This window comes from Orycteropus afer, unplaced genomic scaffold, assembly GCF_000298275.1.
Source record: "Orycteropus afer afer isolate SDZICR_OR568_19922 unplaced genomic scaffold, OryAfe1.0 scaffold00084, whole genome shotgun sequence".
Classification (NCBI taxonomy): Eukaryota; Metazoa; Chordata; class Mammalia; order Tubulidentata; family Orycteropodidae; genus Orycteropus; species Orycteropus afer.
Genome location: NW_006921671.1, coordinates 7166825 through 7185147, shown reverse-complemented (window position 1 = coordinate 7185147; position 18323 = coordinate 7166825). Strand labels below are relative to the sequence as shown.

Here is an 18323-nt window from a genome sequence, read left to right as displayed (position 1 = left end):
CAATGACATGAGACAAAGTATATGTGAACTGCTGTATGGAAAGTGAATTTGCTCTGTAAATCTTCACCCAAATAAAAATAAATAAATTAATTAATTAAAAAAAAAAAAGCAGCAACAAGTTGGGTGGGATCAAAAAGAAAGGCAAATAGCCACAGATGTGAAGGTGAGATTGGTAGTAGCTTCTTTCCCTCTGAAAGTCCCTGTCTGCTCCTTAAAGAATAAAGTTCAAAGTTTACACTGTCACATTCAAGGCTCTTCACAAAACAGCCATAATTCACCTTTCTGTGGTTATTTCCACTTAGGTCCCCACCACAATCACATTCATTACACACATATACAGACACACACACACACACACACACACACCCTGCAGGGCAACCACACTGGGCTTGATTGTCTCCTGACATTGCTTTGCATTTTTCTGCCTCTGTTATGTCACTATTTCTTTCTCACCACCTGTGCGTGGTCAAATGCCTACCCATCCTTCAAAGTCCAATTCAAGTGCTGCCTCCCTGGAAGTTTGTGTCTCCCCATTCAGAATATTTGGGCCTTTGTTACTGAAAGTACATTCTGCCCTGAGTGTGCTGGCCTCTGTCTCCCCGCAGTAGTCAGTAAGGTTGAGAGGGCAGGGATATTGTCTTTTTCATCCTCCTATTCCTGCCATAGAAGTTCTGGTGTAGTGACTAGGCATTTGACTGCTAACCAGAAGGCTGACGGTTCAAACCCACCAACCACTCCGTGGAAGGAATATGGGGCAATCTACTTCTGTAATTGTAAAGCCAATGGGGGTCACTATCAGTTGGAATCGACTCGAAGGCAGTGGGTTTGGTTTTTTTGCTTTATTCCTGCCATGGTAAGCATTCAGTATATCTACTGAACTGATACAGAGCCTGGGGAGAAGACAGAGCTGGGGATGATTTAGGACTGTCAGTGAGGCCTTCAAACCAAAATGAACCTGTATGTTCATTCCCTGATGAAGGCATTCACTCTGGAAGGGCAGAGATGGGTGGAAGTCATCCCTAATACACATCATACACTCAGTAAATCTGGGATTTAAGAGTATATGACACAGTCACTTCCAGGCAGTTTAGGTCTCCACAGGGAGAAAATATGTTAGACTTTAAAATTTCTGGTTCTGAGTGCAAGCTTCCACATTTCTACTACAAGATGATTATGATGATTTAATTGTTAAGAAAAAAGCTTACTTGCAAATGTCAAATGATCATAATTCTTGCTTTTAATTCTTTAACAATTGCAGGTAGGACTGCAATCTCCTATTATCTTATCTTTGTTTGCACTATTAAAATACCCAAGATGTTGCCAGGAACAACTGAATTCTTTGAGTTAGCCTAAGCCACCACAGTTCTATTTGGTACATGGAGTTTGTATATTCCTTTCATCTTCTTTTGATGCTTTCTGCATCATTCAATACTTTGTCCAGAAAATCCTTCAATATTGCAACTCGAGGCTTGAATTTTTCTTCAGTTCTTTCAGCTTGAGAAATGTCAAGTATGTCCTTCCCTTTTGGTTTTCTACTCCAGGTCTTCTCACATTTCATTATAATATTTTACTTTCTCTTCTTGAGTTTTCCTTTGAAATCTTTTGTTCAGCTCTTTTACTTCATCATTTCTTCCTTTTTCTTTAGCTACTCTCCATTTCAGAACAAGTTTCAGAGTGTATTCTGATATTCATTTTGGTCTTTGGTCATTAGTGTTAGCTATATCTTGAGATGGTCTCTAAATCCAGGTAGGATATACTCAAGGTCACATTTTCGCTCTCAAGTACTTGTTTCAATTTTCTTCAGCTTCAACTTCAACTTGTATATAAGCAATTAGTGGTATATTCCACAGTCCTTATTCTGACCAAGATAATGAGCTTCTCCATGTCTCTTCCCACAGATGTAGTCAGTTTGGTTTCTGTATATTCCTTCTGGCAAGGTCCACATAGCAAAAAGAATTGGCTGATGTCCAATCATTTCAGGAGGTAACATATGATGAACTGAGGGTACTGAAGGAAAAAGTCCAAGCTTCACTGAAGGCATTGGATAAAAATAAGTCTCCAAGAATTGATGAAATACCAATTGACATTTTCAACAAACTGATGCAACACTGGAAGCCTTCATTCATCTACATCAAAAAATTTGGAAGATCGCTATCTGTCAAGTGACTGAAAGAAAGGTGAGCCAACAGAATGCAGAGGTTATCAAACGATATCATTAATATTACACACAAGTAAAATTTTGCAGAAGATAATTCAAAAATGGTTACAGCAGTACATTAACAGAGAGCTGTCAGAAATTGAAGCTGGATTCAGAAGAGGATGTAGAACAGGGATATCATTGCTAATGTCAGATGGATCTTGGCTGAAAGCAGAGAATATAGGAAAGATGTTTACTCATGCTTTATTGACTATGCAAAGACATTTGACTGTGTGGATCGCAACAACACTGGGAAACACTGGGGAAGATGGGAATTCTAGAACTTAATTGTTCTCATGTGGAACCTGTATATAGACCAAGAGGCAGTCATTTGAATGGTACAAGGGCATACTGCATGGTTTAAAATCAGGAAAAGTGTGCATCAGGGTTGTTTCATCATTCTTATTCAATCTGTTTGCTGAGCAAATAATCCAAGAAACTGGACTTTAGGATGAAAAACACAGCATCAGGATTGGAGGAAGACTCATTAACTTGTTGTACGCAGATAATACAACTTGCTCGCTGAAAGTGAAGAAGGCTTGAAGCATTTACTTTGAAGATCAAAGACTTCAGTATGGATTACACCACAATATGAAGAAAACAAAAATCCTTACCACTGGACCAATAATCAACATCATAAGTGGAGAAATGATTGAAATTTCAAAGATTTCATTTTACTTGGATTCACAAATGCCCAAGGAAGCAGCAGTCAAAAGATGTATTGCATTGAGCAAAAGGACCTCCTCTTCAAAGTGTTAAAAAGCAAAGATGTTATTTTGAGGTTTGAGGTGTGCCTGACTCAAGCTGTGGTCTTTTCAGTTGCAACATGTGCATGCAGAAGCTGGGTAAAGAGTAAGGAAGACTGAAGAAGAATCGATGACTTTGAATTATGGCTTTAGCAAAGAATATTGAATATACCATGGGCTGCCAGAAGAACAAATAAATCTGTCTTTGGAAGAAGTACAGCCAGAATGCTCCTTAGAAGCGAGGATGGTGAGACTTGTCTCACTTTGGTCATATTATCAGGAGATACTGGTCCCTGGAGAAGGACATCATGATTGGTAGAGGGTGAGCGAAAAAGGGAAAGTCAGTGAAAAAGAGGAAGACCCCCTCAAAAAAGAGGAAGATCTTCAAGGAAATGGACTGACACAGTGGCTGCAATAATGGGCTCAAACATAGCAAGGATTGTGAGGATGGTGCAGGACCCGCCAGAAGTTGCGTTATATTGGACATAGGATGCTAAGAGTGGAAACCTACTCTTCTGCACCTAACAACAATCCGGGAGACGAGGATATTGTTGCTTTTCCAATGCAGCCGTGGAATGCAGTAACTATTCCACTGTCTTGGAACTGGACTGCCTTGCAGGGTTCAAGATCTTAAACTGACTGAACTCATCCTCCAGGGCGATGTTAAGTCCCACCAAGTGCTACGGCTCCCAAACCTTGCTGAGGAAGAGGCCTTGGTCAGGATGCTTGAGTTCGGGAGCTTGCACGGTGCCCTGCGCTCAGCCTTCGCGCGCACTTCCCGCCTCCGCCCCAACTTCCGTGCCCTGCAGGTGCTCAGAACTCCTTTGGTGTGGGTCTCCCCCTACCCGTCTCCTCCCCACCTTCACCGCCCGGCTCCAAGGAGACACTGATCTCATTGGCCTAGTTAAGTGAGGGCGTGGTTAGGGCGCCCCAGGAGGCGCTGGTAAAGGCACTGGCGCGCTGGCTAGACTCACCCGAGGCTTTTGGGTGCTGCGTGCGCCCGGGGACGGGGTCAAACCGCTTAGACCGGTTTCAGAATGAGAACCCGTTGGGTGACTCCCCGCTACCCGGTGGGGTTTCTCGTGCTGCTCCTCTGGTGCTCCGGGCGTCCGGAGCCCTCTGGCACCACAGGTAACTGCGGGCGTGTCAGCCCAACCTCCTGGCTCTTGGCGCTGGCCTCAACTCTCCCAGCGCCGCCGACTTCCCGTCTGAGGCCTGGGTCTTGGTTGCTGTCACGGGTTAGGTCACCCTGTCTGCTTTTCTAGGGGGTCTGGAGTCCGAAAGTGAATCGAAGGGGAGAGCTGGCGGAGATGGCGCTCCACTGCCCTTGGGGCTCTGGAGAAGAGCGTGGTAGGGGGGGCCTTTCTGGTGCTGGAGGGACCGAGCGTTCACCGTAAAGGAAGCTCACAGTCTTTTCTGAGATGCCACCTTGCCCCTCCTCGTCGTCTCTCCTCTAAGTATTGTTTCCCTGGAGCGTGGGGCTCCTCATTATTCCTTATGCCTCGACCCCGTCCATTTTCTCCCCTCCTTCGCCCCTGTGTCATAGGTACTTCCAGTCACAGCACCAAGGATGAGTAATGATTCCCTGCTCTCGGCACCCAGCGTGCACTTTATGAAGGAGGTCAGGTTAAGCCATCTTCTCCGAATATGTCTATGAGCATAACCTGGAGGAGCGAACTTTCCTGATAACTGGTTTAGGAGTTCCAAACGACCACTTGAAGTTGAGGCCCTCAGGCTGAAGCGCCAGTTCCTTGCCTGGGACCTCCTGCCTGTCATCGCAGAGGCAGACACTCTTGTTTGATGCTCAACGTAGTGGCAGCTCCACCATCCCCCCTTGGCAGCAATTGGGAGTTTACTTTTACTTTCTTTTTGCCTTGAAAAAAGGTGTGCTGAGGACTTTGTTTCTTGGTAAGGCTGAATAATGGGATGAATGGGGTGTCCCTATGAACTACTTCTGTTCTTTCTCTCTGTATGAGGAAGTGAAATACGGGCAAGGGAATTTTTGAAACATGCAGTTAAATTGTTTGTGGCTCCTACTTTCACTGAAGCTACTCTAAGTTATGATTCGATGTAGATTTTCTTAAGAGAGTGAAAAGATTTCTCAGAGTGTGAGCAGCACCACCCTATCTACTTCAGGGACCCTCTAAGGGACACTGCTTTGATTCTCACTTCTTCATTCTTCTTAGACACTCTATGTTAACCCCACTACCATCCAGTCCATGAGTAATAGCAACCCCCAGTGGGTTTCCAAGGCTGTAAATCTTTCCAGCAGCATATTTCCTCATCTTCTTTCCATGGAGCAGCTGGTGGGTTTGAACTCCCTACCTTCTGGTTAGCAGCCAATTGCCTGATGCACTACACCAACCAGATCTCCTTATTCTATGTTGGGAACTATTTTTTAAAAATATATTAATAATGCAGTCCTTGATTACTGTGAGAATTCTATGCCACCTGCCCAAAAACCCCTCAAGGCAATTTCACTACAACAACTAAGTAAAAATATACTAACCTTTCAATCACTACCCTCTGTTTCCTTCTACATTTACTTAGTTCTGTGTTGTGTTCCCCACAGAATTTAACCTTTTCTTTATTTTTGCGATCTCTACAATCCTTGCCCTTTCCACCCACTCAAAGCAAAGAGTACCTGGGCAACTCTATTCTCCCCACATTAGGTTCTTGCAGGTATTTGTTTTCCTGTATCCTTCCTCACCCTTAGCAGCTCTGGTCAGCCTCCTCTCACTCTAAAACCAGACTTGTCGCCTTATTAGGGGAAGCAATAGGATTTTGAAATCCCAACAATTTTGGTCACTTGTTTGGCAGTATGTCAGCTTCCTGATGCTGGCGATCGCATGTAAGCAGCTAGGCTTGTGTGAGTGAGCTCTGTTGCCCAGTTGCTGAAGGAGAACCTCCACGTCCTTGGGGAGATTCCAATTGCTTAGTTTACTTTTTTACCTCCTTAGAGAGGTAACAGTTTGAAGTAAACCACTCCTTTGGGGACTCCTGAGGAGACTCTTCAGCCTACACCACCCAATCTGTATTCCATGACTTTCTGACTCCTACTTGACTGCCATAGACCCAACTGCTACTTTAGGACCTATTTTTCAACTAGAAAACCCCAATTTCTGATTCTCTCCTACTGTACCCGTCCACTCTGCACATAGTAAAGATTCCACAAAATGCTTGAAGTGTAAGCTGTGGACATTCTCCTGAACTATAAATGCTCGATTTTCATTCTCTGACCTTCCTAAGCCATTTTAGTCTCCATTTTTCTGTGGTTTATAAAATGTCAATATCCAGCTTCTCTTTGGAATGTGCAAAACTCTTTGGCTTACAGCTTATCAGAAACGAGTTACTTAGTGATCAAAAAATAAGAAAGCATTGAGAGGACAGTTTCCTTAGATGGATGGGAAAATACTAAATATTCACATTCAATTTATAACCCTATTTAGCCATTTTCCCTCAGACACCATTGGAGTGTTTATATGAAATGAAGCATATAAAAAGTGCTGCTAGAAGCCATGAGGCTTCTTTTCATCAACCTCTGCCTTTTAGTTTTGTCTCAATATTGGGTTTGGAGGTAAAAGTTAAGGTTCCATCTAGGACCAATGTGAGGCTATAAAATGAACAAGATGTAATATAAATCTACCAATAAATAATGTTTTATAAATTGCTGTATAATTGCCTCTTCCAGGTGTAATACATCTCTGAAATATTGTGTATATAATACAGCAGATTTTCTGGATAAGGAGTTAATTTCATACTTCCTCAGTCCTTCTTCCCACTCTTCCACCTATCAGCCCAAAAGGATCACAAGACTCAGCTCCTGCTAAGAGTGAAATAGGAAATGGGAAAACATCGTGAAAGAGAACAATGCTTTCCCTAGCATTATGTGTCAATGCTTATCCATTACATCAGAAGGCTGATAACAAGTTTCCTTAAATCCTATCAATAGTTAAGGCTCATGTTAAGTGACCAGTATCGGTGTTAAACATTGATTTTGCTTACTTGGTTTAAATACATTCAGAGATTTTACAATTTAATAATTGCTTCTTAGGGTTATTCCACACTTTTCCTGTAGTCTAGCAGAGTTCATAAGAGGTTTTAAGTTCTGGGTGTGCCAGAAGTAAAACCTGTAGTAAATGGGAAAAGGTAATTTTTTTCTATGTTACAAAGAATATTTATAAAGCAGTCCCATCACCCAATTCTTATGGCCATACAAATAAGATTAGTATGGCCTGAAATGACATTAGCATAACATAACAAGGTTGTAGGCATCTGTTCAAGAGCAATGTGCAATGAACACAGCAAAGACTAGTAGCCTTTCAAGGCTAGGGAAGCTGTTATCTTAGGGGAGCATAGGATGTTAGCACTAGAAATAGCTTTAGATATCTTCTGTTGCACTGCTTTCATCTGACATTTGAAGAAACGAAGGCCCTGGGAGGTTAGTGACCTTCCAAGATCTCCTAGCTAACTGGTAGCAGATGTTGTTCTTCACTCTAGGGCCTCTAACTCCTTATTTCCCTGCTTTTTCCACTATACTAAGAACTGTACCTGATCTACTAGATTCCGCAAAAGGGAACCTGAAAACTCTAGAACTCCATACTACAATGGAATGTAAAACTGCTACTTGCCCAGTTCACCTGTTAGGGGCTAAGGGACATAGAGCAAAGTGACACAGAGAAGTAGACCAGTGAAACTACAGGGCAAGAGAGGGGAAGGTTTCTGCAAGGTGGTGGCCACCTGTGTTGTAGGAAAAGACTTTTTTTTTTTCTGTTGTAATTCCTGATACTTTGAAACACAAGATTTATTTTGGAGAAGTATGAGAAAATAGTTTGGAAGAGAGGTAGACTAAAGACCTGAACTGCTATTGAATAGGTAAGAGAAGGCTGTTAGAGAAAGTGTGAGTGGTAATCTTGTAAGACAACACAATTTTTCTGTTGATCAGCTTCCCATTCCTTCATCTCACAGGGAATGGCAGAAATGATGTCAAAGTGGAATGAGTAAGGGATGGAAGCAACTATGGCAAACATACCTAGCTGCAACCCTATGTGTTATTTTAAAATACAGATTTAAAAGCAGAAATAACATTAAGATTTAAGGGATTTTTGTTGTTGTTGTTCTTATTGTTTCTGTCATTGTTGTGGCTATTGTGTAAAACAGAAAAAATTTGCATCCAGAGTCCAAACTGCAACTGGATTTAATTTTACCCTTACTATTTACATAATGAAATTCCCCTCAAGTCATCATTTCCCGATTTGACAATTTTTAACTCTGAAAGCCCATGAACTATAACTTGAAAGACATTCACTGTTGGTAAAACCAGTGATTGTGAAACTTGCATCAAATGACAGAGCCTTTTTGGGACCAAATTGTTACAGGTCTTTCTGCTTAACTTGTTGGTTCATTGACAATGATTGTTTAAGCTAGTCTAAAATATTCTAGCTTCACTCTCCTCAAAATGATACTCTGTGCTATAATTATTTTATTATTTTATTTATTTATTTTATAGAAGAACTGACCAAATTGTTCTATTGTAATCCGTTGTAAGGAGTCACAGGCTGTAAACTGGTAAGTCCTTGACTATTGGCCAAAAGATTGGTGGTTTGAACCCACCCTCAAAAAACAGTCCTGATGACCTTCTTCTGAAAGATCAGAGTCTTAAAAGCCCTCTGGAGCAGTTCTTTCTGCACACCTGGGCTTGCCTTGAATCAGAATCAATTTGACTGGCAACTAACAACAAGAGTCTGTTATAACAGTTGTAATCTTGCTACAGAAATCCAGGTGTGGAACACAACAATGCATTGCTTTATTTTTATGAAACCAAACTATATCTGAGTCTAATTTCTCAGTCCACCAAGTTTATAGAACTTCACTTTCTGTCATCACTGGAATCTTCCTCAGCTCATGGAGAGATGTCAGGTTTTCAGTAAAACATTTAGGGAGGTCCCTCCCTTTGGTCTTCCACTTCCACTGGTTATTTTCTATAGTCTTTCAGAGCTCTTAAGAGGTTGCTAAGTTCATGGATATTTCAGAAGTAAAAGATGTGTAGTAAATGGAAAAGAGTAACTCCCTGGGCTCTTGAATCCAGTGGCCCAGGTGATCCCTGGAGCTCAGGATCCCATCTCCCTAGGTGATCTACACAGTGAACCACCCCCCCGCCCACCACCCGCCACCGACTCTCCTCCCTAGATCCTGTCACCTTTCTGGAAGCGTTTCAGTGGAGCTGGCAATGGGTCTTTTCTACTCTCAGAACCCAGGCCTCCATTTCCTCTCATCCCTATTACCCCTTTACTACTTCTGCTCTACAGATGGCTTCCTTCTCCTCTCAGTTACCACAATGAACTCAGACTCCCACAGAAGGTCTGGGACAAGGAAATGGCAGGGGGGTGGGGGAAGCATTTGGAGGAGAGGGGAAGAAATGGTCTTTAAGAAAATTCTCCTTCTACCGTGCTACATTAATTCCCCTAAGGGAGAGGAACATCACAGAGGCCTGGCTACATGCTTCAAGTAGGGGCAGGGAATATACAGTGAGAATCAAACATGCATTCATCATGTCATACTTTATCCTGCTATAGTAGCTAAAGTATGAGGAAGTAAGAATTGTGGTCACAAAAAGGCTCAGAATATTTTTCATTGAATGTTGACCACTCGTCGAAGGAATGTGAAAACTAAGGAGCTTCTTTCATGGAATTACAATAACAGATACATATACTGTTTTAAGTGCTTTATATACATTAATTCATTTAATCTTCATAGCAACTGTATGAAGTACATAGGATTATTTTCCCTGTTTTACATATGGGAAAACTGAGGCACAGAGAGGTTAAATAACTTGGCCTGATCACATGGTTAAGAAGTAGCAGAGGTAGAATTTGAACCAGGCAGTCCAATTCCAGAGCCTCTGTTCTCAGTCCAACACCACTATCCTCCTACCTTTGTACATGGCAGTTTATATAGGGTAGAGGTCAGTGGCACTCACAGTCTCCTTAAAAAGCAAGGACCAAGGCACATAGATCAAGTAATTCAGAATCCTAAAATATCTTCCTTGACTGACTTCACCCAGGTAATGATCCATTCACCATCGTCAATGCAAATACGGGCAAGTGCATCAAGCCACTGAATGACTGGATTATAGCAAATGACTGTCAGGAAACAGAGGACATGTTATGGAAATGGGTGTCCCAGCATCGGCTCTTTCATTTGCAATCCCAGAAGTGCCTTGGCTTAGATATTAGCAAACTCGTGGATTCCTTGAGAATGTTCAGCTGTGACTCCAGTGCCATGCTATGGTGGAAGTGTGACCACAACTCTCTGTATGGTGCTGCACAGTACAGGCTGTCTCTGAAGGGTGGACATGCAATAGCAAGTACAAATTCATCTGATGTCTGGATGAAAGGAGGCCGAGAGGAGAGCCTTTGTGACCAGCCTTACCACGGTGAGTATTGACTCATTTGCTGCTGTGCTTGTTAAATGTGGCATTGAGCAAGCACAATTGAGTAAAGGAAGTGAGCTAACATTCAGTTCTAGTCACTGTGCAGTTACTTTGAGCTACATTCTTACCACATCCCTGTGATGTTGGTGGTATTACCCCTTTTTTTTTTTTACAGGTGAGGGTAGGAGAGGTTAAGTGCCTTGACAGAGATCACACAGCCATTTTGTGGTAAACTTGGGATTTGAAATCTACATGATGTCCAAGCCTGTGTACTGCCTATGATTCCATCCTGAACTTGAGAGGAAAGAAAATGTTAGACTAACAGGAACTCCGTACAGGATAAATGTCAAGTACTCTAATGAGTAGATCTTATTCTAAGAAAAAAGAAAAAGAAATGTATTCTTCCTTGCCTATACATTTTTTAAAAAAAATTTATTTTAAAATATATATAAGGAATCTCTTGCCATTTTAATCACTTTCAGTGTACAATTCAGTGACATTAATTACATTCACCTTGTTATGCAACCATTACCACTATCCATTTCCGATAATTTTCCATCATCCCAAACAGAAATTCAGTACCCCTTAGGCAATAACTCCCCCGCCCAATAACCACAGGTAAACTTTGGTCTCTATGCATTTGATTGTTCTAGATATTTCATATAAGTAGGATCATATAGTATTTGTCCTTTTGTATCTGACATATTTCACTCTGCAGGTTGATCCACATCATGGCATGTGTCAGAACTTCATTTCTTTTTATAGCTCATAGTATGGCTGCACCACATTTTGTTTATTCATTTGTTGATGGACACTTGGGTTGTTTCTACCTCCTGGCTATTGTAAATAATGCTGCAGTGCATGTTGGTGTACATGTATCCTTGTGTACAGATTTTGATATAGAAAAATTTAATAGCCTGTCAGTATACTTATTTTTATTTTTGGCATGGCTGTCATAATTTGATGTTTCTACTTATGATTCAGCATTTTAAGAGTAGACATCTTCTTAATTGCATCCAAAATAAAATGTGAATATCACCTTGGGGGCACTGATCATGAATATTGCTCTTCATATCAGTACTGGCTTACAATACCTTTCCAAGTTTAAAAAGAGTAAGATTTCTCATTAGTGATTTTTGTAAACCACTAAATATAATTAGCTATTACCCAAATATTTTTCAGTGTGTTACTCTCAATTACATCAAATGTTGATGCATATAAATATTATTTTTTATCTTAAGTATTTATTATCTCACCCTTGCCCTTCTTTAAAAATTTACATAGTCTACAGATTTTCCTTTTCCTTTAAGGTGTCTTCAAGCTAAATTTGACCTCAGACTCAAGATGATAGCTTTTCTCCCATCTTTCCTGTTATCTGCATGAGTTGTCCTCTTGGTGGGAACTTCTTTCCAGTTCCCAGAGAAGATACAGCTACTAATGAGAATGTCAGATTCTACTGTTATGGGGAAATATTAGAGATGGGGTTTCTTTTTCTTCAATTCTCCACCCTTGAGAAGTTGAACAATTCTGTCTCCTTAGTCAACTTCCTCCTAAATTTATCAATTACTTTTTGGATACCACTTAATGGCAAGTTTAAATTTTGTGCTACAAAAGTCTTTCTTTAATTAAGGGAAGACATGGAACCAAACTGAGAACAAAATGCCGTTTGAACTGAATTTAACTTGTTTCATTGGAGTTGTTCAGGGGTCAGAAAGGGAATTTTCTTAGGAGGGCTCTTTCGATCTCTTGTCCCCCAGTTCTTTTGAAGGGCATAGTTGTAATCTTCTCAAAACTCCCTCACTCCCCAGAGTGTCTGCATTTCAATATAACTGGCTGTTTTCTTTTCATTATCATGTGTATTATTTTACGCATTTATAATGCTCTTCTGAGGTGGGGTCCATGGGCTTCACATGGCTGCCGAAGTGATCAACGGTACAAAAAAGTTTGAGAACCCTCCCAGGGCATCATTCTGGAGACAGCTAAATAGCACCACCACCACCAGTTCATTGGCATAAAGTGTTTCTTTACCTTTCCAAATACAATAGTTAGAACAATAAGTTCAGAAAGGTCATATATAGTTCTGTCAACACATATCTCAGATTTTAATTTGCACAGAGGCCAGGGCCAATGCCTGCCTCCTCTGTTCTTCTCTGGGTGACTGCAACCATTCAAGCTGTCCATGTCAGAAATCTACAAGTAACCCAGGGTTTCCCTCTGCCTCTTCTGACATTCAAATTTTATCAAATATTAAATCCTGTCAGTTCTACTTTTAACTATACATATATCCCTTCCTTTGTTTTCCCACACTTTCTTAGATTATGGTCTTTTACTGGGGCTGCTCTTGTGTTCTTCCCCTCCCCTTCTTTACTAGCTGTGTAGAGAAGATACCAGAGTCCCAACAAAGTGAAGTCTAAGATTGCCCAACTAACTATAACAAAGCTAGTGCTAAACACCAGAATTCTTTTTCCCCAAACATAGCATCATTATTTCTACCTTGGCTTTTTCACCATAGAACCTTCTAGTTATAATATGTTGTTTTTGTTACGTGCCTCCTAGTTGGACCCGACTCATAGCGACCCCTCCTTGGGTTTCCGAGGCGGTATCACTACTGAAGTAGATTGCCCAGCCTTCCTTCCAAGGAGTGGCTGGTGGGTTTGAACCACCAGCCTTCTGGTTAGCAGTCAGATGCCTTAGGCACTATGCTACCAGAGCTCCTACTTATAACATTTATTTATAATTGCCCCCATCCTCACTCTGTGTGACTCTTACTCATCTCAGCAAAAACTTAAGCTGTATAAATTTTATTGACATAAAGTGAAGACATTTGACTAGCACCCAGATACACATTATTAAGATATTTTGACCTCACTAGCACAGAGCTCTGGTGGCATAGTCACCTGGCAGGCCCTGTTCCTCTACCTCTTGGGCATGGCAGCCCTGCCCCCTCACTTTTAGGCAGCAGCTACAGCCCCATCCCACTGGCCACATGAACAAGTAGCCCCACACTCCAGAGCCAAGTAGCCCCACACTCCAGAGCCAAGTTGGTGAAAGTCTGACTCTTTGAAACCTAGCACTATGTGGTGGTTCCAACCCCAAAAGGCCATGGCCCTCCCCCTTTGAGACTGAGGTAGCTCTGCTTCCCATTTCCTTGGTCTCTCCGCTTCTGCCAGTTAATGCCTGATGGCAACCCTCCGCCAGGAATCTTCCTGCTCAAAAGACACTTATCTTTCTTGATCCATGGGCTGGCCAACCTGCTACTCCATCTCATGCCAGTCTTTTCTTCCAATTAGTGCCTAAAGGCAACCCACTCCACCAGAAAGCTGCCTACTCAATGGCTCTCAGTAGGCTAATAAGCCTGTTGCTATCTAATGCTGGTTTGTAAACTCTACTGCTGCTGTCTCTCTGCTAGGGTCTCAGTGCAGGGATTTCGGGTCAAGGATGCACTCCACTCCTGTTTCCACATTTTAGGTATCTGTCAAAGCAGCACCCCATTCTCTCGGTACCAGATTGTTTTGGTTGCCTAGTACCTCTCTGACAGAAAATATACCACAAATGTGATGGCTTTAGCAAACAAGAGTTTGTTCTCTTAGAGTTTGGGAGGGGAGAAGTCCAAGTTCAAAGTGCCAAGCTCTAGAACCTGGGTGAAAGGCCCTCAACCTTGGGGTTCAGCTCTGCCTCTTGTTCCTGGCCCACAGAAGCTGGAGGCTTTCTTCACTCAGGCAGCTGCTGGCTGCTGAGGCTGACAAACCCAAGGTCAACAAGTAAAAAGGCACAGTCCTAATATTACCAAACCATGTGGCAGTCCATAGATTCAAGTCCATTAAGAGTCCCAAGATGAGCAGATAACACGGCCAGCTGTTAAACAATGACTCGGCTACCTGCAGGAGTTAAGCCTGCCAAAAGCTGCAGAATTTTCTCAACACTTCTCCTTATATACTGGAAGAAGACCACATACCTAAGACAGCTATGCAGCTGCTCCAGTAGATTCCACCATGGAGTTTTATTATGGTGATGCCACATCCAGTTGCCTAGCCACTTAAAACCTTGCCCAGCCAAGTTAACACAAAACCTTAACTACCACAGATATCATGCTTGGTAAAGTAGTGGGTGATAGAAAAGGGGGAATACCCTCAATGAGATGGATGAACACAGTGACTGCAATGATGGGCTCAAACAAGGCAAGGATTGTGAGGATGATGCAGGACAGGGAAGTGTTTCATTCTCATAGAGTTGCTATGAGTCAGAGCTGACTTGATTGCACCTAACAAAACATGGAATGCCAGAGAATGAACAAATTTGTCATGAAAGCACAGCCAAAATGTTCTTTACTTTTTGTTGTTGTTGCTTCTCTGGTGCCCTATGGTCAACTGCTCCAAGGGATGCATTTCCACAGAGTATGTGGGTGCCTCACCCTGGGTTCAGTGGTCTGCATGTACATCTTGTTTACTATCTGAGAGCCAGCCCCTGGGAGTGAGTTTTATTCCAGGCCTGGAATGTATCCCACGGCCATAGTATGGAGGTCTCACCAGATTCCATCCAACCAGTAATTCTGGTCATTATTGTGTTTTTGGATTTTGTTCCACATTTTTCCTCCCACTCTACTCAGGATCTCCAGATTTGATCCTTTCCTGAGAGGTTGACATTGGTAACCGGGCATCATCTAGTTCTTCTGGTCTCGAGGGCCATCATGTCCTAGGGCTGATTGCTTCCAAATGCCCTTGTTTTTCTGCCCTCTTCTTTGCTTCCGATGATAGGAGACCATTAGCCACAACTTAGATGGTTGCTTGAAAGCTTTTAAGACCCTGGTTGCTACTAATTTTGCTACTCAAAATTCTGCTACCAATGTAGGATGAGGAATAAGACTTTTATGTATCTTGTTGTGTCAGTTGAGTCTGGTGTCTCCCAACACTATGGTCCTGAGTCGGTAGATCTGTTGGATCTCTCTTCTACACTGTCTGGCTGTCTGTGAGGTATTACTCTATGTCTGTCTTCTGTTGTTTCTGTAAGGATTACGGGTATTTTGTATCACTGGTATCTGTGCAAGATTAGCCTCAGCTGAATCTGTCCTTGGTCTAGAATATACTCCTGTTCACTGACCCCCACCTGATCTTCTCAGATGTTTATGTGTTTATCTGTAGCCTGGTGTTAGGTGTTAATTGTAATGCAGTATTATGGATATACTGGTTGGTATTAGCATATGTCATCTATATGTTATATGCACAATTCGGTGTCCTCCCTTTTCCTAATGCTGTCATGGTGGTTACAGACTCTTTCTATTCCATCCCTCCCTTTACCCAAGTCAGCGTGTGTCCCCCAACTAGCCTGAAATCAATCTCTCTTCTTCCCTCCCCACCCTAGTAATCTACAAAGTCAGTTCCCTTTCTCAAGCAAACCCTTCTTTGTCTTTTTACAGTAATGGGTTCAAAATACTCTTTAGAAGTGAATATGGTAAGACTTTGTTTCAAATAGTTTGGTTATGTTATTGAGTGAGACCAATCCCTGGAGAAGGCCATCATGCTTGGTAAAGTGGAGGTTCAGCAAAAAAGAGGAAGACTCTCAATGAGATGAATTGACACCATGCTTCAACAATGGGCTCAAACATAGCAATGATTGTGAGGATAGTGCAGGACCTGGCAGTGTTTCATTCCGTTCTCCATTGGGTCAATGAATCAGACCTGACTCAATGGCACCCTCAATAATAGCACTCTTCAGGAATCCCTGGGTGGTGTAAATAGTTTAGCACTTGACTGCTAGCTTAAAGATTGGGAGTTCAAGTTCACCAAGAGTTCCTTGGAAGAAAGGCCTGGAGATCTACTTCTGAAAAATCAGCCATTGAAAACCCCATGAAGCAGAGTTCTCCTCTGACACATATGAGGCTGCTATGATTGTAATCCACTTGATGGCAACTGTTTAATATTCTTCACATTTTGGGTATTTGGTGAACTATACACAGGAGACAGACTTTTAGTGGAGAGATGGTGTAGAACTATCTGGACTTTTGGACAACTCTTAGAAGCCTTCAACTCAAAAACTAAACCCACTTCCGACAAGTCAGTCCCGACTCATAGCGACCCCTCCTTGGGTTTCCAAGGAAGTAAATTGCCCAATCACCCTTCCAAGGAGTGGCTAGGGGGTTTGACCAGTCAGCCTTCTTTAACCAGTCAAATGCCTTAGGCACTATGCCACCAGACCTCCCTCTTTATTAATCACTGAAGCTATTTTGTCTCACGTTATCAAAGAAAATTCATTTGCTAGTTTTCCACATAAGTGATTTACCTCACAAAAAAACAGGCATACTTGTTGCATAAACTGTGGATTTTAAGGCTGCTATCACCATAAATTGGCACAGAGAAGATTCTTCTCAGGAAAGTCTTATCTTGCTAAAGAACCTTAGAATTTTAGGGATTCAGCAACAGTGAAAGAATGTATGGGAATACAACTCTTAGTGGGTAGTTAGCATAATTTAGTTGCTGTTTTTGTGGGTGTTGCAGGTTTATCATTCTTCAAAGTATATTGTGTGTAGGAGAGGTTTTAATTGAAGCCCAGCTTTGAACTATGAAACGTGACTTGAAGCCTGAGAAGGTAACGACTGATGTCACAAATTGTTTTTGTGTGTCCAATGGTCTAATCAGCCAGTGTTCATCCCTGTCACTTAGAGCTGAATTAATGAATTTTTATTTAACTTCTCTGTAGAATGGAGATTTCACAAACAAGTATAATGCTTATACTACTGACCTCACAGTTTATCGTAAGGAATAAATGAAAAAATGTATTACAGAAATGAAAAGTTTTAGGAAAAAAAACTTATGGTTCCACAAGGAGTACAGGAGTCATTGTGCTCAGGGACTGTGATAGTTCAGGTTGTGTGTCAACTTGGCTAGACCATGATTCTAAGTGGTTTAGCAGTTATAATGTAGTTATCCCCCGTGATGAGCTCTAATAAACTGTAGTCACCTCCATGATGAGATCTGCTATGAGCAGCCAATCAACTGAAAGGGAGTTTCCTTTGAGGATGTGACCTGCTTCTAAAATATATGGAAAAGCTTTGGGAAAGGTCTCTGGGTTTTTGCTCAGGATCCTAGATCTGGCTCATCATCATCTGGACTTGAACCAGTGGCCTGCCCTATTGCCTACTGATCTTGGGATTGCTGCCTTCACAGCCTGCAAACCAACAGCCTGCCATCTTACCTGTGGATCTTGGGTTCATCAGCCTTCAATGCTAGCAGCCTGCTATAGTAACTGCCAATCTTGGGTTTGTCAGCCCCTGTAGCTGTGTGAATTAGGAGAAGCCTCCAGCTTGATATTTGACACACAGGCTTGGGACTTGCAAGCCTCTACCTACAACTGTGTGAGAGCCATTTTCTTGAGCTAAATGACAGTTTGAAAAGGAATGGCGTGGCATTCATCCTCACAAAGCATGTTTCAAGATCTGTCCTGAAGTACAATGCTGTCATGATAGGATAATATCCATACGCCTACAAGGAAGACCTGTTATATTGACTGTTATTCAAATTGATGCCCCAACCACCAAAGCCACACATGATGAAATTGAAGAATTTTATCAGCTTCTACAGTCCGAAATTGACCAAACATGCAATCAGGATGTGTTAATTATCACTGGCGACTGGAATGCAAAAGATGGAAACCAAGAAGAATCACCGGTAGTTGGAAAATTTGGCCTTGGTGACAGAAATCATGCTGGAACTCGTATGGTAGAATTTTGCAAGACCAACGACTTGTTCAATGCAAACACCTTTTTTCAACAACACAAACAGAGGCTGTACACGTGTACTTCACCAGATGGAACACACAGGAATCAGATTGACTACATCTGTGGCAAGAGGCGGTGGAAAAGCTCAATATCCTCAGCCAAAACCAGGCCAGGAGCTGATTGTGGAACAGACCATCAACTGCTCATATGCAAATTCAACTTGAAGTTAAAGACAAT

At 42.0% G+C, this 18323-nt stretch overlaps 1 protein-coding gene across 1 annotated transcript in view; it reads left to right on the top strand.

The window, feature by feature from the left end:
* Nucleotides 1-3980: 3980 nt before the first annotated feature.
* LY75 (lymphocyte antigen 75) overlaps nt 3981-18323 on the top strand; it is a 166984-nt gene continuing 152641 nt past the window's right edge. The window contains exons 1-2 of the mRNA XM_007941830.1: nt 3981-4074; nt 10007-10378. Of these exons, the coding sequence (XP_007940021.1) occupies nt 3981-4074; nt 10007-10378 (466 nt within the window). The remainder of the gene's footprint in view (nt 4075-10006; nt 10379-18323) is intronic.